Source organism: Aquarana catesbeiana, linkage group LG04, assembly GCF_042186555.1.
Source record: "Aquarana catesbeiana isolate 2022-GZ linkage group LG04, ASM4218655v1, whole genome shotgun sequence".
Taxonomy (NCBI): domain Eukaryota; kingdom Metazoa; phylum Chordata; class Amphibia; order Anura; family Ranidae; genus Aquarana; species Aquarana catesbeiana.
Genome location: NC_133327.1, coordinates 200,229,247 through 200,251,428, shown reverse-complemented (window position 1 = coordinate 200,251,428; position 22,182 = coordinate 200,229,247). Strand labels below are relative to the sequence as shown.

The 22,182-nt window shown below is 42.5% G+C and overlaps 1 protein-coding gene across 3 annotated transcripts in view; it reads right to left on the bottom strand.

Moving 5' to 3' along the window:
• Positions 1 to 21,712, bottom strand: part of MFSD1 (major facilitator superfamily domain containing 1) — a 71,665-nt gene extending 49,953 nt beyond the window's left edge. For all 3 annotated transcript variants that reach the window (XM_073626102.1, XM_073626104.1, XM_073626103.1), the window contains exons 1-6: positions 21,516 to 21,712; positions 14,595 to 14,647; positions 13,311 to 13,423; positions 5,803 to 5,845; positions 4,362 to 4,429; positions 627 to 735 (exon numbers count right to left, since the gene is read on the bottom strand). In XM_073626102.1, the coding sequence (XP_073482203.1) occupies positions 627 to 735; positions 4,362 to 4,429; positions 5,803 to 5,845; positions 13,311 to 13,423; positions 14,595 to 14,647; positions 21,516 to 21,669 (540 nt within the window). In that variant the 5' untranslated portion in view covers positions 21,670 to 21,712. The remainder of the gene's footprint in view (positions 1 to 626; positions 736 to 4,361; positions 4,430 to 5,802; positions 5,846 to 13,310; positions 13,424 to 14,594; positions 14,648 to 21,515) is intronic.
• Positions 21,713 to 22,182: the final 470 nt, after the last annotated feature.

Sequence of the window (22,182 nt, the reverse complement as noted above, 5' to 3'; positions counted from 1 at the left end):
GGTGCATATTTTCCAATAACACTGCAAGGTCCAAAAGGTAATAAAAAAAAAAAGCCACCCCTTGTGCAAATGCTGTTTTAAAAGAAAATAGGCGTGAGGGAGGGGCCGTGTCTATTTAGGTTTAACACAAATGAACACCTTAAAGCCCAGGGGAGCGCCATATAAACTGTATGAAGGACCATAAGCTATATCTAACGTTGTAAAGCACTGCGTAAACTGTTGATGCTAGATAAATCCTGTATAATAATAATAAAGTATACAGAGCTGTGTGTCAGTAGTGGTACAGGGACTTCCTGTCCTGTTCCCGAACAAGGTCAAGCTGGGCGCTTCTCAGCCATTCAAAAAGCAGGCATTATTATTTTATGAAGGAATACAAGGCTTCCTCTGATTGCCTAAGGTTGAGACAGAGCAAGGCATACAAACTGAACGGGATAAGCACATATTTGCTTTATTGCTGGTGTGCTATATGAAAATGTGTGTTTGGACTAAAGCCTAGAGGCAAAAAAAAAAAAAAAAAAATCATCAATGGGCTACAAAGCACACCAAGTTTAGTCAAACACATACATGTTTCTAGACAAAGGCAAACACTCATCACATTACTCATTCAAAGACACACTGCTACCCACCACTCTAGCCATACTGAGCTGCAGTCCAAAAACCAAGTTCAGCTCCTTCCCTTTGAACCAGCTGACAGCATATGTATTTTGTGCAACTGCAAGCGATTCCCCACCAATCCTGAAAAACAGCAAAATAACTGTTCAGTTTCACAAAAAATGGAAAGCGGTATCAAAATGCACACAATCTTTCATGAATGTAAAAATGCCATGGTTCCCTTTAAAATCTTCTTTTGGCAACTCTGTGGATAAAATTAAATTACAAGACTAGCAGCAGTGGGTAGCCAACAACTGACACCGTCAGCTACATGCCGCTATTGGTCCTCTTGCTGTAAAATTCTCTAAATCTAAAGCTGCCAAGAGACCTCTGCAGGTTTTTCACTCCTGCATACAGGTAAACACCATCCCCCAACTATACAAGCTCATTATTATGCAGGACGAAATAGACATGTCTATATATACACAACATGTCTGTGCAAATCTCCGAGACGGTGTCCTTTGCAGGGCTGATTCTCAAGGACTCTAGACAGCACTGGCTGTTGCTGTACCGGTTGATACTTTTGCTTTTAAAGAGATTTTAAAAGTTAAAGTAGAACCAAACACTTTTTTTGGTTAAAGTAATGGTGTTAAAACCCGTCAGATTTTTTTTTCTTCTTCCATCGGTGTCTCAATGGGGGGGGGATTTCCCTTCACTTCCTGTCCCACAGTCACAACAGTAATCAAGAAGAAATCCCTTCAAAGTTAGAGACCCTGGTTGTCACCAGAACTAGCGTTCCCACTGGAATATTTCCCCTCTAATATTGTTCTGGTGACAACCTAAAATTTGAGATATTCTCTCTCACGTTAAAGTGGAGTTCCACCCGGAAATTAAAAAAAAAAAAAAAAGTCAGCAGCTAAAAGTACTGTAGCTGCTGACTTTTAATATATGGACACTTACCTGACAGGGCGCTCGCGATGCCCTCACCCGAAGCCGATCTGTCCCTCGGCTTCCGGGTGGAGGTGCCAGCATCTTCAGTAGGGGAATCAGGAAGTGAAGCCTTGCAGCTTCACAGCCTGGTTCCCTACTGCACATGCGCGCGTCACGCTGCGCGATCTTACTGGTCCCGGCGGTCTTCTGGGGCCTGTGTCTCCCATAAGACAGCAGGGTGGGGATGGAGGAGGGGCCAGACATGGCGTAGATAGCCGCGGATACTGCGGCAATCTATGCCTGGAAATGGGCACAAATACCTGGAATATACAGGTATCTGCTCCCCCCTCACCCTGAAAGGTGCCAAATGTGACACCAGAGGGTGGGAGGAATACGACAAGTGGAAGTTCCATTTTTGGGTGGAACTCCGCTTTAAGTGATAATAGTAAACATGACAGAGGGCGAATCTAACAGTGGTACAAACAAAAACCTGACATGTGATCTAATCCCTCTCCACTCTATCCAAAACTAAAGTGAACATTATTTACTTTACATAAGTCACCTGCAATGAATTAGGTGTTGGGCAAAGTCCACACTGGCATTAAAAGCAGACGTTTGGGAGGCGTTAAAAACGCCCCTCAAATGCATATGCAAATGATACAATGGACAGCACACAGTGCTGTTCACGGTATGAAAACATGAAGTGTTAGCATCGCGTTGCTTCAAAATTGAAGCCTCATGTCGAGTCAGGAGGCGTTTGAAGCCTTTCAATGCCTCCCATTCATATGATAACACTTCACAAACGCTCTGGCAGGCAGTTGCAGGCAGTTTATTTCCTGTAATGGAATAGGCAATTGTGGAGCGGTTTAAAAACACCTTAATGCTCAAACGATTCAAAATTGCCATTGGGCGCTTGGGAAGCATTTAACACGCTTGTAAAATGCCAGTCTAATGACCATACTAAAGCTCATTAACGCAAGTCTAACACCCATACTAACGCTAAAGGAACGTTTGTTAAGTGTTAGAAATTTAGTCAAGTGTGAACAAGCCCTTAAAACAATGATGCATGTTTGCAAAAAGCACAAAAAAAAAAAAAAAAAAAAAAAACACACAATTAAAATATTTCCTTTTAAATACTTTGGAACTCTGCACCCCAATTTGCTGCAGGTGTGGCTCCTTTTGAAAAAGTCCTGCATGCTGCTTTTCAAAAGACCACCAAAAACGCATCCCCAATTGAGATGAATAGAAGAAAAAAAAAAAAAAAACACACACTTAAAAACGCACAGCCGTTGCATTTTTGATCCATGTTTTACATGTGCATGCTGGGAGTCAAGCAACAAGAAAATGCATCAAAATGCTTTTTTTTTCCCCAACTGAGCAGTCTTAAAAGGGCCCTTACTGCACTTGGAAGTACCTCCCCCACATCCCCACCATGGTTTCTGGTACTTTCATCCCTTACAGAATGGGGAGTGGTAAGAGCTTGGGGAAAATCAATTTTTCATTGTGCTCTGCGACTATTGAACCCAGACGCAACAAGCAGTTCAGTATTTCCAAGATCCATTATACACACACAGTTGTGCAGATGCCTCTGCTTTTAGAAAATGTTTTTTATTTTTTTTTTAATAAGAATCATACTCAAATAGGTGGATGCAGCATCGGCCCCCCGACACCTTCAACACTGTTCTCATTGGAGCGCTGGGCTGTGGAGGGGATGACAGCGGCTCACTGAAAGGCTGAGCCAGGTGCCAGTCCAGGCATGTGGGTGAATCCAGACTTAATTGTCACGATCTTGCCCGAGCATGGGCAGGCTCCGATGTCAGCGGGCTTCAGCCCGTCTGCTGAAAATGGGTCACAGGAGTGCAGAACAGACTGCACTCCTGTGATCTATGCAGAAGCCCAGCCAAACGAGCTTTGGCTGTACTATAAGCAGTTTTCAGATTAGAATGTGTGAAAAATTGCCCCATACAAAATAGGTACAGTACATTTAAAATATTGTATGGTTTACACAGTACATGCACACGGTGACGTGCATTGCGGGTGATGGAGCTGCTGGACTCGGAGGTGGTGGAGGCTCCGAACTGTAGCGGAATACAGAGCGGCAGTTTGTGGAGCCATATAGAAAATCTGCTTGGAGAATCAGCTGTTACTAATCATTGAGCCCAGGGGTGGCTCCATAGCGTGTACTGACACAGCTGAACACTGTCACACGCTCTAAGGTGAGCGCAACCACATCGGGGGCACCAAGGCACTTCACGGCATGATCTGAGCACGTTTGATTTAGCACTGGAACTGTTTTTCTCTGAAGCACTTTTACTATTATATGGAGTTTTGTTGTGAATTTATCACTTCACATTGCCGTGTTGGAAGATTTTTCACGAATAAGGACGATTATAGTCTACCTATCACAAGTGGTTTATTATATTTTTCACCCATCACTTTTATTATTGCAGTGAATTTTTATGTGATATAAGTATGGTACATTATACATTATGCACTTTATTTAGATATTTATGCTTTGCTGTTTCATATATTTATTTATTCTAATGTGTACTTAGATTCAGGTTGTTAAATTTGTATATTACATGATCTAGATACGCATTGTTTACACATTTTGGGATTTATTGCACAAGGCACTTTGTTGCACGTGTTGATATATTTATTTATTCATTTAAGTATGCAGAGTGGGTTTTAGATCCATAGTATCTGCACATTGCACTTTAGATTTTTTCATATATCACCAGGGTGTATAGACACTTAGATATATTCCCAAGCGCAACACAATTTTTTGTTGAAGTACATGTTCCAAGGTTTCTTGCTTTCTGCTTTTTCTACCAACTCACCCAAATACCAGCCGACCAGCTTCCATTAACCAAAAAGCATTAAATAAGGCTCCTGCTGCAAATATAACCTAAAAAATAAAAATAAACTACATAAATGGATGATAAAGCAAAACTAGTGTTTGTTTTTGTCTCTTAAGTTTGTTAGTTTAGGGTATACATGTAAACAAAAAAAGAAAAGAAAAACAAAATCTTACTTGTTGATACAAACATCGTTTCTTCTAGCTCTGGGACTTTAAGGCCAGGTTCACACCTATGCGAATTAGATGCGGTTTTCTCCGCATCCAATTCGCATAGCAGGAGAATGTGAGTGGCTCCCTACGGAGCCGGTTCACATATCTCCGTTGCGGCTGCGGAGTGCACTGCACAGAAATGCTGTGCGTCTTTGGCTCTGTTTCAGGGCGGAATTCAGGCATAAAATCGGCCCTGATTCATCCCTGAAATGGGGAACAGGGATGCACAGCGCTCCTGTGCGATCCGCAGCGGGTTACAGTGTGAACCCGGCCTAAAAGGTGTCAAAAATTGTGCCAAAATATGCTCTACTGTTAATAGAGCATATTTTGGCACAATTTGACACCTTTTAAGTCCCAGGATCCAGAACTAGATCAAATGGTTATATCTAAAATGGTTATATCTAAAATGGTTTTATATAAAACTTTTCTTTTAAATCATTGTTTCTGTGCTTAGTCAATGTAAAGTATAGTTTGTAATAAAACTTATACAGTTGTGAGTTATAATGCCCATTCTTTATGTACTGTGGGCCCGGTTTCATGCCCAATACTGCTGAATTCAGATTGTGCTTTAGCAGTAGTTCAGGAAGGATGCCAAATAGCTGATATACAGGTATACACAAGGGATTCTACAACTGTATATGATATACCAACAGAGCAATACTGAGACGTAAACATGTAATATATTTTACTGAAAGTCACTCAGATAAATCACTAACCAAATTAGTTGGTAAAATATTTGGTTTGCTTTTAACAGATTCCTCTTTTCTAGGCCAGCTTCTCAACTACCAGAACAATGATATTCCTATCTGCTATTCTGCACTGTACTGGCACATTCCTTTCTTACATTGCTTGGAAAACACTGAAGACTGTTTTGAATACTGGTGGGGGATAATTAATTAAGCAGGGATACAGTAAATTTTCAAGTAAAATAAGCCAACAGAAATCAGTTTTAAGTTATTACATAAGCTTGCATCAAAAGAAAAGAAACACACTAGAGTCTTGATCCACCAAACTGATGACCAAGTAGTCCTTCCTCCATTTGAAACCAATGGCCAAGTACTTCTTTCTCTAGCAGAAACTAATGAGGAAGTACCACCTTTTTTTTTTTTTTTTTTTTCAAAGCTGGGGGTAATGTTACACATGCTTAATAAGCATTCAGGGAATGACAGAGTTGTACTGACAGTAAAAGTATAACGCTAAGAAATGCTTACCTGTCCAGCACATACAAATAGACTAAATATAATTGTTCCCAATCTATCGAGAAAAAAAATAAAAATCGGTTAATCAACTGTGTATTTTGAAGCCCAATAAGTAGAGCAGTCTAGTACATATCCTAACATCTAAATTCAAAATATTAAAATACATTCTTAAAACACATGCTTTAAAAGCAGCTACACCTCCTAAAATATAAGATAAACCAACCACAGGGGTTAAACACTCAGCAAAAGAGATTTAGGAGAGTCTGGTTTATTTTATGAGATACCCTAGCAATGCATAAAGCAGCTTTGCCAATTTAATAACAATATCTGCCATCTGCTAACAGGTATAAAAATACACATACTTGCAACAGACTTCAGTGCTTCCACTCTGTCCGAATACCAGCCCATTCTGATCAGGCATAGCTCAGAAACTTCCAATTAAATTAAAGCTTGCCTGTTTATATCTGCTTCCCACACATCTTGTGAGGCAGACTATGACAGTAATAGATCCAAAGAAATATGATTGTGGTGGGAAAGGGGGGCAGGCAAGTAACCAAGCTTTGCTAACCAGAAATGCCAGACAGATGTACTGATAGCTGTGCAGGTATCCTTAGTGGCTTGCAGTTTATACCTGTTAGATTGTTTTTTGGTACAGTGCAACAGCCACCAGTAAACAATCAGCATTCATCTGTTATGACTCCAGTAAGTTTACATCTGACTAGTCATTTTGAGTTACTGTGCTTAAAAAAAAAAAAAAAAAAAAGAAAAAAAGTAGGACCAAAGCTCTTTTAGCAATATTTTTCCTTTGGGTCACAGGAGTGCACTTAGTTCTGCACTCCAGTGACCCAGATTCAGCCGAAAGTCCACTCACGGCTGACATCACTCAGTCGGTTCAGGCTCTGGAGGGATCACAACTTTAATGTCGGAATCCACCCAGTTGCCGAGAGCCTGAGACAGCCACTCCTGCCCCCTCCACAGCTTAGCACTCCAGTGAGCACTAGAGGGGCAGAGCAAAGAGATAGTGACTGACAGTCATTACTCTCTGCTCAGTGAAGATAAAGAGCTGAATAATCAGCAGTCTTTGATAACTCAGTTCTCAATCTTAGAGGCGGCGAGGGACCAATGCTGCAGCCACCAAGGTACAGTGGATATTAAGGAACATTGTTATCCATACTTACCGTAATTTTCCTTTCCTGGATCCTCCCCATGTCAGCCTACTATGGGTCAGCTCCGCTCCCTCTGACCCCTCCAGGACCACCTCTTTTCTAGCCCATAAAAGGGCGGCTGTCTGCCCACACCAGTGTTCAAAAAAAACCCCGCCTCGCGACGGATAAACTGGGTGGGAATCCTCCGGCTGACATGGGGAGGATATAGGAAAGGAAAATTACGGTAAGTATGGATAATAATTTTCCTTATTCCTGGACCTCCCTATGTCAGCCTACTAACGGATGTACCAAGCAATAGTAAAAAGGGAGGGAAGACAAAAAATAAGCCAAAACCCTCAATGCAATGCTACTCAAAATTTTTAATGGGCAACAGCCACCGTAATACTGTAGAGCCAAATGTTTCCTCAGGCGGACAAGCCATATTAAGCTTGTAATGCCTAATAAAAAAGGTGTTGGGCACGCTCCAGCTTGCTGCTCTGCAAACTACCTCAGGAGCGACCTTCGCGTATGCCCAGGATGCTGCCATACCCCTCGTCGAATGTGCTTTGATCTCTGAAGTAGGAGGAAGGCCCAGCGTTTTGTATGCAATATGCATGGTCTTGACAAACCAGGAAGACAACTCTGGATGTTGCTGGCATACCCTTTTTAGGCCCCATAGGGAAAACCTACAGCTGATCTTGTTTGCCAAAGCTTTTAGTCCATTTCAGGTAGGTTGAAACCAGAGACCAGGTCTAACCTACTCCACTCATCAGCTGTATCTGCCAGAAAGGCTGGGAGAATGACCTCCCAGTTCATACGAAATTATGTGGCCACCTTAGGTAGAAAGCTCGGTATCGGCCTAAGGACTATCTTGTCTGGGAGCAAACAATATGGTTCTTTAGATGAGAAAGCGCACAACTCGGAGTCTCTTCTGGTCGAGGCCACGGCTAGTAAAAAACAAAAAACTGTTCAAGAATAGTGAACAAGAGAAATCTTGATCAAATGGAGGAACAAGCAATGTTCCCAAGACTAGCGTTAAGTCCTCTTTTGGAAAAAAATGATTTCAATGGAGGTTTGATTTCTATGGCTGCCCCTAAAAAAAAAAAAAAAAAAAAAAAAAAAGATCACCAACGGATGTAGAGCAGAGCATATCTTGTACACGACATAGCCAACAAGGCAGGGATTTGACCCTTCAGGGAATTATAAGCTAACCCTTGGAGACTACTCTGCAGAAACTCCAAAATGTTAGATACTGAAGGAGATCCAAGGTCCCAACCCCTTTCCGTAGTATTCCAGATCTGGTGATAGGTTACATTCGTTCAGACGATCCTGTAATGTCATTAACTTTATCCTCCTGCAGTTCGGGTGTCAGGCCCCACTCTGCAGAAGGAGATTTTGACAAGGAGGCAGAGGGATTGGTGAGCCCAACTTTATCCTCCAAGCCAGAGGGAACCACAGCTTCCTCAGCCAGTAAGGTAGGACTACTATTGCTGTGACTCTTTGTCGCTGAATCTTCAGCAGGATTTTGAGAGCCAATGGAAGTGGCGGGAACACATACAACAAGTGGAAATTCCAAGACCTGGACAGAATATCCTGACCCAATGCCTCTGGATGCTAGGTCTGGGAGAAGCAGCAAGGCAGTTGACAATTCTCCAATGCCATAAGATCTATCGAAGGCATCCCCCAGACCCTGAAGATCTTGCGTAGGTACCTGGGGTTGAGACCCCATTTGTTGTGATCCCCAAAGCCTCGGCTCAAGCGATCTGCTAAAACATTGCCAGGCCCTGGGAGTTAAGATGCTGTAAGAGATTCTTCTCTGTGCAGAGGAAGATTGACATGCCACCTGAAGGAGAGGGTGAATTCTGGTGCCCCCTTGATGAGACACATAAGCCACCGTAGTTTTGTTGTCCAAAAGAATCTTGACACCTCGACCTCGCAACATAGGCTGGAACACTAAGAGCGCGTCTGACAGCATCCAATCCCAGGAAATTTGAACTCTTCTCCCCACAAAGGTACCCTTGGCCTTGAACCTGCTGTCCCAGGCGGTGTGCCCTGCAGCCTGCCAGACTGGCATTGGTCGACACCACTATTGGTCCTGAGGCCTTCAACGGAACTCCGCAGGAAAGATTGCAAGCTACTGACCACCAACCAGGGACCAGATTATCGGAATCGGAAGATGATCCCACTGAAGAAAAAAAGCTGCATTGAAACCTCCTTCTGCGCCACCTGACCCACGTGACTACTGGAACTGTGGCTGATAAAACCCCCAGATGCTGCATGGATTCCTTCAGCATCATAGAAGGCCTGGCCATCACTGATTTGTCTGAGACTGGATCCCCTGGACCTCCCTCTGAGGAAGAAAAACACGACCCCGATCCGTGTTGAATTGTACTCCTAAATATTAAAACATTTGGGTCAGATGCATCTGGCTCTTCCGAAAGTTGATCAACCAACCGAAATGAGTTAGTGTTTTGCAGTTGAATTCACATGAACCAGAAGGAGCTCATTTGACGGACCCAGAAGTAGCAGGTCATCTAGATAATGAAATATTTGCACTCCCTTGACCCTGAGAGTCGCAACGACAGCAGCTTTAAAAAAACGTTCTCGGAGTAGTGCAGAGACCGAATGGGAGAGATTAAAAAATGAAAAGGAGGACCTTCCACGTAAGACCTGAGAAAGCGATGGTGAGATGAGTCTATGAAGACATGAAGATACGCATCCGCCAGATGGAGGAAAACCATCCAGTCACCTGACTCCACAACTGAAATGATCGTTTCCAATGACTCCATTTTGAATGGTGGAACCTTCATGTAAGAATTCAGGACTTTGAGGTCAAAAACTGGTCTGAATCCCCCTGAAGCCTCTGGGACCAAAAACAGAGGGGGAACATACTCTTTGACCCAATTCGTGCCTTGGAACCCGAAGGATGGCCCTTGCTGCCAACAGCTTTCCTACATATCCTTGCAAACATTGCCTCCTTTCCAAATCCGTAGGAAGTACAGTTTCTATGAACAAGGACTGAGGGGGCTTTGTTCTGAACTCGAGACGATAATGTTATCGAATTACGGCTACAATCCAGGCATCATGTAATTTGTCCGCCCAAACCCCCCCTGAATTGGGCTAGTCTTGCTCCTACTTGAGAGAGTTAAGCGGCGACAGCTTCAGAAAGACTTATTTGAAGCCTTAGGCTCTGTCTCCACTACTGCGAGTTGTTGTGCAACCTGACACTTGCAAAGTCGTATGTCAAGTCAAAACCCATTTATTTCAATGGTCCCCGTTCTAATTGGTGCAACTTAAGTTGCAGCGACTCTAAAAAAGGTTTTTGCACTACTTTGTTCCGACATCTGTGCAATTTGTCCTCACATGGTTTTCACAGGTCGAATGACATTGCATCACAAATCGCACAGCAAAGTCGCAGAGTAAATTGCGCAACTCTGGGGATGCAGCAGTGGAAACACAGCCCCAGGAGCTTTGTTGGCCCTGGGCTTGGAAGATTTCTGGGAGGTTGAACCAGCTCCCCTCCACTGTCTGAAAAACTGTCTGTAAGCCCTGGCCTTTCAATCCTTCTTTGGATCTCTTGTTAAACCGAAAGGGCTGCTGTGTCTTAAAGTGCCATTATCTTTGCTGTCATCTTGACCTGGTCGACAGCCACTTCAGACACAACCCTACAGCAGTCTGCAAAAGAGGAGAACTCCCACTTCCCAGACTTTTACCCACACTCTAAGGCTGGATTCACACCCATGCACTCCCAGCGCATTCCGCAGAACGTGTTCCATAGGAGACCATGATAAATGGACGGTAGTGCAAATCCACAAAAACGCAAAAAGCACAAAAAACGCACAGGTGCGAACCCAGCCCAAGTGCTGCTGTCACAGGAGTGAGTACTACCGCCAGTCCGCAGGCTGCTGTCCAAACTATACAACCTTTTTAGGTCTGCGTTTATTTTGCGATCCATAGGATCCCTAAAAGAGACCGAATACTTCAGCTGAAGCGTAATGTGGCAGGTGAATATATGTAATGAAGCATTCACCTTAAGCGTAGTGTCCCAAGGGGTACAGCTTCGATACTCTTATGCACATTGAGCTTCTTCTCAGCTGACCCCACTCATCGTCAACTACTTTAATTTCAGAAATTAAATGGGAAGGAGGGTAACGATTTCTTTAAATATGGGTAGTATCTTTGCTATTTGGAGGCAACAATTCTTTCCTTACCAGCCTCCATCAAGGGGGGAACCATTGCAAAAATCAAACGTATGCGATTCTGAGACCATCTCAGCCTCAGATGGATCCGAATCGCTATCGACTTCAGAGTTAAAACACACTGAAAACACATGATCTGAATCTGCAGATGGTGAAGATACAACAGGATGAACAGGATTCCTTGAAACACTCTTTAACCCTTCCTTGACTGCATGCTTAATGTAGGATTTAACCTGGCATCCTTTCGCAGCATTGTCCTGAGCCGTCTGATGTCTTGACCTCTCTTGGCTTGGGTCCAAGCAACTAAAGTGGAGGTAAGAGCAAGGGAGATCTGGAATGCTGTGACAACAGGCATCTATCCAGCTGCATGCGACTCTGCACATCTAAACATTTGTCATGTTTAGTCCCTTCTTTACTCTTGAGGCTGGAATGCTGATTTGGAACCTCTTTGCGGGAGTTTCTCGCAGTGGGCCCTTCTCTGTAAAACACAGGAGGATGTGCTCTCTTTAAAAAAGAAAAAATAAATAAAATAAACTTCTCCATCCAAATCTTCAGTGCTTAAGCCAGCTAGGCAGGCAGGCAAAATTCCCCAGTCCTAGAGGGTACACGATAATAAAAATACCCTGACAGACAAGTAACACAGCAGAAAATACCTGGAAGGAGGCTTACCAAAGCAGAGTAACAGATTGACCAGCTGGAGTCTGAGGTCAGCCTAGAGGACAGAGGCTGCTACAATCAGCAGTGAGCATTCTGGTGTTTGCTAGACAACCCAAAGAGGAAGCTACCTCTGACCTCACCTGCACAACTCTGAGCTTCCTGAAAGGAGTACATGTGGAGGAGGCAAACTACAAGACCCAGCGAGCCAAACCACGAACACACAAAAACATGGAAGGAGAGAGTGCCAGCACCTGCCTAACGAAGGTATATGCAGTCATTTATAGGGGGGGGGGGGGGGGGGGGGAGGCTGAACCCGACAGGATGGATGGATGGATGGATGGATAAGAAAGAAAAAAAAAAAAAAACATAACATAAAATAAAAATAAACTTTAAAAGGCGTCCGGAGCGAGGACAAAAAAAAAAAAAAAAAAGAAGAAGAACACTGGTGTGGGCAGACAGCCGCCCTTTATGGGCTAGAAAAGAGGTGGTCCTGGAGGGGTCAGAGGGGTCAGAGCTGACCCATAGTAGGCCGACATGGCCTACTACACATCCCTGTTAAAATGTCAGGTTTCTGTGATGTAAAAAAACGACAAAGAAATAATTTCAGAACTTTTTCCACCTATTAAAGTGACCTATAAACTGTACAACTCAGTTGAACAACAAACTGAAATCTTGTAGGTGGAGGGAAGTAACAATAAAAAAAATTAAATATGGTTATACAAGTGTTTCACACCCTTAAACTAATACTTGTTGAAGCACCTTTTGATTTTATTACAGCACTCAGTGTTCTGGGGTATGGTCAGCATGGCACATCTTGAATTGACAATATTTGCCCACTCTTCTTTGCAAAAACACTCAGATTGCGAGGACATCTCCTGTGCACAGCCCTCTTCAGATCACCCCACAGATTTAAAATTGGGTTCATGTCTGGGCCATTACAAAACTTTAATCTTCTTCTGGTGAAGCCATTCCTTTGTTTTTTTTTTTGTTTTTTAATAAAGCTACTGTTACAGCTTTGAGGTTGTACCTCTTCAATGCTCCTGGAAACACTGACTGAATGAGGTACCAGGTGGTTATAAAACAGCAGTGCAATTTTCCATGGGACACTTCTAAATGATGTTGTAAAAATTACAATGCTGCCTACTGTAGGCCCAAAGACTGTCAACTGCCACAGTTCAACACTAAGAATCCTTGTAGAAAAGCGAGCTCCTGCATACAAATCATACAGGCATAAGTCCCGTTACTGCACTGCAAGTGCTAAGATTATTTTTCATTTCTGTATTAAGGAAAACCCCTAATAAAAAAGTTATGCAAGTGCTATGTAGTCCTTTTATGTGGAAAGGCTACATATCCTTCATTTGTGAAATTAGGCTCTAAACCTATTAAAATGACCAATAGCAGCATTACTATTTGGACTAGAGTTGAACACCTCTATTGAGCACATTTCCTAGGAACTAGAAAACTTAAAAGGAATCCCTGCATAACAATGTTTATGGGAGTTAAATTTGATAAAACCTACCGGATTCCAAATACCCGATCAATCAAAAATCCTCCAAAGAAACAAAGAACAACATTGGGCCAGGAGTAAAATGCATATAACTGCATGAAATCTGTTGTTTGCACCTTCATGTCCTGTAGAGAAAAAAAAAAAAAATTTATTTATATATATATATATATATATATATATATATATATATATATATATATTTTAACTAGAGTTTAGTGTTGCCTTAAGGGACTTATGGACTCGCTGAACACAACAACTTAAAATGTTTTATTTACGTTTCTCTAAATGGCGGTTCAAAGTTTCAAATGTCAGCACAAGGATAAGCGCACTAGCTTTTTTTCCCCCTCAAAAGTACAGGTTTTTACTTTTTTTGCACAAAATATAGAATGGTTTTAGTTTTATTTTAAAGCCCATCTTAAAACAAAAACGTTCTACTCCTACATCTAAAGCTAGGCACATGCGGGAAGTTTTTTTCCCGTTCAACCCAGCCAACTGAAGAAAAAAAAAAAAGGAAAAAAAAAAACAAAAACAGGTTACTGTACTAACACATCCAATGTTAGAGGAGTGATCTCCCCTGCTGTGCTATTGTGTTCTGACAGGGGAACTGGAGTTTGCCTCCCCCATGGAACACACTGAATTTCCAGCCTGCTCATTCAAGAGAAGCCAGGGGCAGGAGGTGACGGGAAATCTCCCCATTGTGGAACAGATGGCCAAAAAAAAAAAAAACCCTGCCCTACTCTAGGCAAAACTTTTTAAAAATTTTTGATGTGATATACAATGTGACATTTAATAAATAATAATAAATATCCCATGCAAGTAGATCTTCCAGGTGCATGCGTTTTAAAATCCAGTGATTAACCCACAGTGAATTTCACATTTGTTTTATACAAATGGTTTGTAATTGGCTGTCTTCACTGTCCAGACAGGTAATGCAGATGCACAAACGGCAGAAGGAGGGGGAAAACTAGTAGCCCTTTGGAGGCAAGCACAATGAGAGAAGCAACTGTTAGGCTTCAGGTACACTACAGTTCCTAAACCCGAGTTTAGGAGTTTTTGGATTTTTTTGACAAAGCTCCTAAACTCAACTCCATAAAAGCCTATGTATCCATGTACACATAGGCTTTTAGCAAAGTTTAAAAGCTGCCGCAGTTAGGCGAGGTTCAACCTCCTTTAACTGAACATGGAAGAATATAGGAAGAATTTGACTGCTCGCCATTGTAAAACCACAAAAACGTGGCAGTTTTGAGTTTTCCCTGGCAAATGTAGGAAGTAGCTTATTTAACGCCAGAAACTTACCAACTGGACCTGAGTTTGCAGTGCTGCTGGGTTGTCATAACAGAAATAGCTACCTATAAAGAGAAATGTCACAAAAATTTAGAAAACATGCAAAACGAAAGAAAAACAGTATAAGCTTATGCACTACCTGCACATTGTTTAGGCAGCAACTCTGTATAAAGCAACTTTGCTTTATATTAAATATACATTTTTACTTGGCTGTTCCATGATTGTATAATTAATACAAAGCTAAAGTTTCTCATCCTAGTGACCGTTTTTCTCTGCAACCATTCAATTGCTGTGGACAGCATACAAGGCATTTTGTGAATCAGTGAGCAGAAAAGAAGATCCCTGCACTGCATGGGAACTAAACTGTTGGTCGCAGGGCTGGAAGAAAAGCAGTATGTGTAGTATTTGGCAAGAATGAACTGTAATTTCTACAGTAACAGCAGTGTTCCGAACCTATAGAATATTTTCAGAAATTTGGACCCCATGTGCCAAGACAGCCTGGGAGGATTGTTCTGAAAACTAGAAAAAAAAAAAAAAAGTGAATTTTATAGGTACACACGCCGCCAGAGAAACATGAAATTAGACAATCACAAATGCCTGGATTCCTAAACTGCATAATTCCAAGCAGATGAAAACTTCAATTCACATATTCAGGAGAATCATATACTGAATTCCAGATTCTCAAGAGTGGGTTATTGTAGGAGCTTCCAATAGTATGACTTTTCCAAACCATAAGAGCAAACTACCCTCCCTCCATTTGTGGGACAAAACATCTCTAAACTGTTTCTCTCGCATTATAGAGCCCATGACCCATTTCTGGGAACTCTTTAACAGGGATCCCTTCTGCCCCTCTAGATCATACTGTGGCACACCTCCCCAACCACACTGATTTTGGCAGTATGCCAGTCATTGTACTTTTTATAAAATTCGCTGAGAAACAGAACAGTCTTCCCTGCCTACGCTACGCTGTTCAGGAGTCTCCTCCAGGAATCCCCCGCCCCACCCCCCAAACATGTAATTTCCCTAATCTTTTCTATCCTTCTTGCCTGCATCCAACCCTCGCTCCCTATATACACAGACCAATGGTCCACAAAACTCAACATCTTTTACCTGAGGCCTAGGACATAGCAATTGGTTAAACAAGCTGACTATCCATGACAAGAAAAGCTCAGGAGACTAGTTTTACATCCTCACCCACTGATACAGATGCCCTAATACAATTCATATATTTTCATCAGTACCAGACCAGTGTTGGAGATGTCAAAACAACCCAGGAACCAAGTAACATATACGGTGGTCTCAAACCCCAATTAAAAGATTCTGGAACACAATCCTTGTGAGCTATACCAAGACTACCCCCAAACTATCGTGCCCAATACTCCCAAGTTAGTGTTGCTTTCCATGTTGCCAGGCCCTTTAAAATAAACACAGGACTGCGAACCCTTGCCACTGGCACCCACTACATGTTCCTACCCTTTTAGAATGGGCCTTTGAATTAGACTTGGACTTCAAAATGGAACCCTGATTGGTTGAGGAAAACCATAAGGATGGCGATTTTGAACTAGTGGACCTCCCTACTACTTCCATAATGTGGCGACTGCCTAAAGGAGGTCTTCATAATCCCCCCTCCCCCTTCTGACTCTCTCTCTCTCTCTCTCCTCTGTCTACACCCCCCCCCCCCCTTATTCTTTGCCTGCTCATATCCTACAGATATTCACCCTCAAATTGTATTCTCCATATATATTGTCCAAGTAATAGCACGTCGATGGATCAACTTGGATATAACCAGAAAGCCAGGAAAGAAATTTGCTCCGTGAATGGCCGGCCTTACTCTATAGGAAGTTTTTCCCATTACCATACATTATATACCCACAAGTCTTCAGGCAGCTTAATATCCTTAACCAGTAATTTCAGCTTCTCCCATTGTGTGGTGATTGCACTCTACTAATAAAACCGGTTGGGTATCCATGCCCACATTTTCATTAAAAATAAGCAAAATTATATTGAAGAAAAAAAAAAAAATACATAATCTTCTCTATTAGATTGTAAGCTGTGATTTGTTTATTTGTTATGAATTATTATGATAAGCCTTCAGTTCTTTCTACTTTCACCAGTGTTGTGGATCAGTAATAAAAAAAAAAAAAAAAAAAAAAAAAAAAAAAAGGAGGTCTGCCTGCAGCAATTGAAGCCAGCACTAAGGATCTAATCTACACATGGGTTTCTGATATGAGCTGGGAAGGGACCAAGATTATGAAAAGGTCAGTAAAACCCTCACATGAAGGGTGTAACCTCACAGAGAAAACCTCCCAAGTTTCTAATGTGAGATTTGATAAAAAGAAAGCTGCCACAATGATATATTATTTCTACTGAGTACTACGTCAGTCTCTGTCCTGTGAACTCTTACATAGAAATCAGAACTTTACCAAAGTGCAGTTTAGGATTTGCAACTGTCCTTGTATTTAGACTTAAATATTCTGTGTTAGATAATCTGTCACTTGATGCCACTACTGAGCGTTTTTTTGTTTTCTGGGCCACATACCAAGTTTCTTGACTGACATCAGAACTTTGTCAATACAAAAAACACACGTTCCAGTTTCTTGACTGACATCAGAACTTTGTCAATACAAAAAACACACGTTCCAGTGGCTCCTAGAAGCCTTTTTCTACAACGGTGATGAGATGATATGAAGCAACTAGCTATAGATTACTTGCCACACCACTTATTTACTATAATGTATATGATAAGCAGCTTTTAGCAAAATAATTCAATTTCAGAATAAAACATTCAACTGACCTATTATTCTCTAGGCTCAATAATAAATAAAGCACAACAAAGCACTAGGCTAATCCTTTATTAACTGCATTAGAGACTCCAGCTGCCCTTTCCTTTGTAATCCACTGTTTACATACTTAATACCTAGGCATATTCCTCTGTGTGTTCATGGCAGTGGGGGAGGTTTGTAGGAGAGTCCCAGGATGCATTTGTTTTTTCACAAAAACGCAGACATAAGATTATGGCACAGAACCTACAGGAGACATTCAGGTTTAACTAAAACAAGTACTCTGAATGCTGGGCATAAAAGGTCGTGTTTGATATAGTCACTTCTGAGGGAATTTAGAAAGACTGGAGTAACTGTACATGACAACCAATCAGCTTCTAGCGTTCATTTTTAAAGCCCAAGGGTTTGTTTACATAAGCTTTGCCCTTCCAACAGCAATCTGCTTTTGAGAGGGGACAAGAAAGCATTCTGGTCGCTTCTGGGACAGATCAGTGTGATTCTGATTGGTCATATGCTGTTGACCAACAAGAATCACCTTGATCCGTTCCAGAAGCCCTAAGGAAGGAAGCACAGGGCTTTTAAATTAGTAACAGATAATTGCCCACAGAGGCAAGTGCAGCGGGGACAGGGTTGGTGAGGAGGGTGTTAGTTCACCGGGATCAGTTAAAAGCTGGCTCAATTGCATGTTTCTACTGCTCCCACAACTGCAAGCATGAACATTTGTTTTGTTTTTGTTAATAAAAAAAGCTGAAGCTAGAAGCTAATTGGTTACTATGCACAGCTGTTCATGATTCTGTTTCTCCAGTTTTTAGTAAGCCCCCCCCTCCAATTCTCGCTTCCTAACTGCAAGGTTGGAGTAAACTGGGAGCAACTATTGCAGCATATACAACATGGCCATTGTTTTGAAAACAAATTGGCTAGGACATTATATTTATAGATCTCATGAACTTGGGTGCTTTTGGGTATACCCATAGGTGCAGACTGATTCTAGGACTGTACACATGCATAGGTTTACACAAGTAGTAGCATAAACCCCATTAAGACATTATTACAGTTGGCTGTACGCAGTAGCTGTGTTGCCTAGACACACACTGGGTTTTTACTGCTATCCAGGTCTGTTATGGAAATTTTCACTTCCTGATATTTCCACAGGTAGTAGGGAAAAATCTCCTACAGGGATACCGACAAATCTAATAGGGGTTCTAGCCTTTACAAATTCTAATAAAGTTTTGGCTTGCCGTGAACTATAAAATGCAGATCAACCACCTGTTTTTACATCTCCTTTGCCACCCTTGTGAACTCGTCCTTCGTGTGCCAACTGTAGCTGAAGTGATAGGAAAGATTCAAGGCACAAGTCCTTTCATCAGGATGAACAGTCTGGAATGCCTGCTGTAACTACAACCACAGTTGTCCCTTTAATTAGAGAATTAATGGAAATAAAAACATACAGACCCAATGGTGAAGCTGTCTCTGGCCTCCTCTAAGCCCAAGAAACCAGTGATCACACGAACACTGATCTCTCAGTTCTCCATCCTCAGTGAGTGGTGACTTTCAGTCACTGGCTCTCTGCTCTGCCCATCCAGAGCTCACTGAAACACCAGGCTGTGGCAGGGGTGGGAGGTGCTAGCTTCAGCTCTCAGAGGTGTGCTGAGAGGCTGAGTCAGCTGCCGGTCAGGCATCTAGGGGAATCCTAAGCTTAAAGTCGGTTTTCTTGCAGAGCCTGGAATGGCTCTGTGATGTCATACAGCAGGCTTTAGCCCCTTGTCTGAATCTGGGTCACAGGAGAGGAGAAGTATGAACAAAAAAAAAAAAAGCTTTGGCCATAATTCTGTTGTAAAGACAAACTGCTGCCAAAAACTAGAGAAAAAAAAAAAAAACAGGCAGCCAAGTCTTTCACGACATTGTCTGCTCTGGGTAGATAACTTTTAGTTCTTAGATCAAAAGGGATGAACATAATCTGCAAATGAGGAAATTTTAACCACTTAAAGACTAAACCTTTTTCTGACATTTGTTTCTTACAAAGTTAAAATCAGTATTTTTTGCTGGTAAATTACTTGGAACCCTCAAACATTATATTTTTTTAGCAGAGACCCTAGGGAATAAAAAAGTGATTGTTGCAATATTTTATGTCACACTGTATTTGCACAGCGATCTTTCAAATGCAATTTTTTCAGAAAAAAAACACACTTTAATGAATAATAAAAAAAACTAAACAGTAAAGTTAGCCCATTTATTTTTTTGTATAATGTGAAAGATGTTACACCATGAGAATCATGATCTTTATTCTAAGCAAAAAAAATTGTGATTCTCATTTTAGCCAGAATCGTGCAGCTCTACCAAAAACACATCTTTAGTGTGTAAAGGGGGTTTGACTGTCAACTTTTTACTGATTTAGGAGACTCCATAAGAGATTTCTCTTCACTCAGCAACAGAAGGGGAAACTCTTCCTACTTGAACTGCATATGAAGGTATGGAGAACAAAAAGTGAGGGGAAAGCCTTCAAAGCGGCAGCCAAAACATACGACAAGGAAGATTTTGAACCCTCTGTCAGGATTTTATTACTATGCTCCCTCTAGGAAGATTAGACACACAGCATTTAAAAAACAGAAAAAAAAGAGTTCCCTTCAACAGGACAGACACCATTTACAACCTAATTGAGGTTCTAACCAGTCATGCTGGAGGCCATTTTTGAGGCCCTTCCCCCCATAGGAAAGATGGCCACCTACACACACATAGCTCAGTGCCATGGAACTGGTTAAAAGTGATAGGAAAATGTATACCTGGTGGAAAAATTGGTTCTACGGTGTCATAACTGATTTAACTTGTCTAGAATTGTCTTTGAACTATGTCTCCAACTACATTTTTTGGATACCATTTGCAGGGCTCAAAATTTCAACCCTGCTCTCTGAAGATCAGCCAACTCAATTCTTCCTCTCCCCTTGGCTGGGAGAACGGCTCCTGTTCAACCTGCCTACCAGCAGTGCTCGCCCCCCCCCTCCAAGGCAGCCGAGTGGAAAATTTGACGGCTGCCATTTGTATCAATCTTTGTACCTGAGAGTTTTAGGCATCTATCACCTCGGTCAGTTGCAGCGCTGTATTCAGTAATGATGATCCTGCAATTTTATCAGGCACTGCATCACAGAAGAAGCCTGGCTCTATGAGAGGTGACCGGGCAGGGAGCAATGCTAATTTCGTTCTACTATTCTCATCATTACTGAGCTACCTGATATGGACTATCCAGCCTCAAAGCTGCACCCTCACTGAATGCAGCTGCCTCATTGGGGGGGGGGGGGGGGGGGCGCAGTCCTACTTCAAAACCTCTCATATGATAGAAAGAAAGGAAAAAAAAAATAGAAAAAAAAAAGTCTTGTCTGGAGTTTATCTTTATAGTATTATCACACATTGATATTTTAAATCGTGAGCAGATTTTCCACAATACTTCCTGCGATTTCAAAGCGCCCAGGTGTGAATGACATATTGCAGAACGCACATTTGAGATGCAATTCATTTGAATGGCACCTAAAGTCAAGGTGCGGTTCTGCCACGATAAATTGCACTGCAATCATGGCAAACTGCATCGCGTGATGCTTGTCCCCAAAAAAAGTTCAGGCGCTACTTTTGGACATGTTTCACGTGATGCGGTTTGCCACACTACAATCGCTGCAGAACCGCACCGCAGTTTTACGTGCCATTCAAATGGTGCTCTACAATTTGTCATTCACACCTGAGTGCTTTAAAATCGCAGGCAGAATCGCAGAAAATCTGCACACGATTCAAAACACTGGAGGTGTAAATGCAGCTTTAGGGCTCTTGCACAAAGCCGTACAGAGTAAAGCTGGCCACACATGGATGTAAATTTGGCTGGTCCAGCAGGGACAGACTTCCAATCCAGGTGTGGGGGTGGTTGTACAGAGATCCACCTACCAACCCACTTCTGAAGCCCTAGGAGTAACACACAATAAAAAATAAAAATCACACAGTATCACCAAAAATAAAGTGTCTCTATTGACTTCCGCATTCTATTGCACTACTGTACAGAGCAGGAATGTAATTATGACCCCCTCCCCCCACTTGATGTCCTCCTATACTCCATTACGTGTAGTCTAGTCCCACATAGCAGGCAGCCTGCCTCTCCCCACACAACACTGCTCACCGAAACCCAGAAAACACATGAGGATCAGAACCACCAAACGATGGGCGAACCGACTGGGGTCACATATGGCCGCCATCTTCCTCTGCTGTATGCTGGCGGAGCCCCCATCTGATCCTCCGGGAAGCAGCGATTCCTCCTCCTCGTACCCCGCCATATTGTCTACTATCTAGTCACGTGATTCACCGTGATCACATGCTGCGCTCTCATGTGACCAGAGGGCGGGGTTGGTGGCGTGTGACGTGTGTGCGCTGTGCAGCTTCTCTGTACTGCTCTCCCAATACAAATAGCAACTGAAGAAAGTACAGTGCCCGACCCCCTGTCCACCCCCCATCCACCCCACTGTCCCCTAGGGTTGCCACCTCATCCCTTTAAAACCGAACACATATGAATTACACAGGTTCTGTGGGTGAATGAGGTGATAATTAAACTCACTTGGTGCCTTATCTGCATTAAATCAGCCTCAGAACCTGTGTAATTCATATGTGTTCGGGTTTAAAGGGATGAGGTGGCAACCCTACTGTCCCCCCTGCCCATCCCCCCCCCCACTGTCCCCCCTGCACATTCCCTATCCACCCCACTGTCCCCCTGTCCATCCCCTATCCACCACACTGTCCCCCCTGTCCATCCCCTATCCACCCCACTGCCCCCCCTGTCCATCCCCTATCCA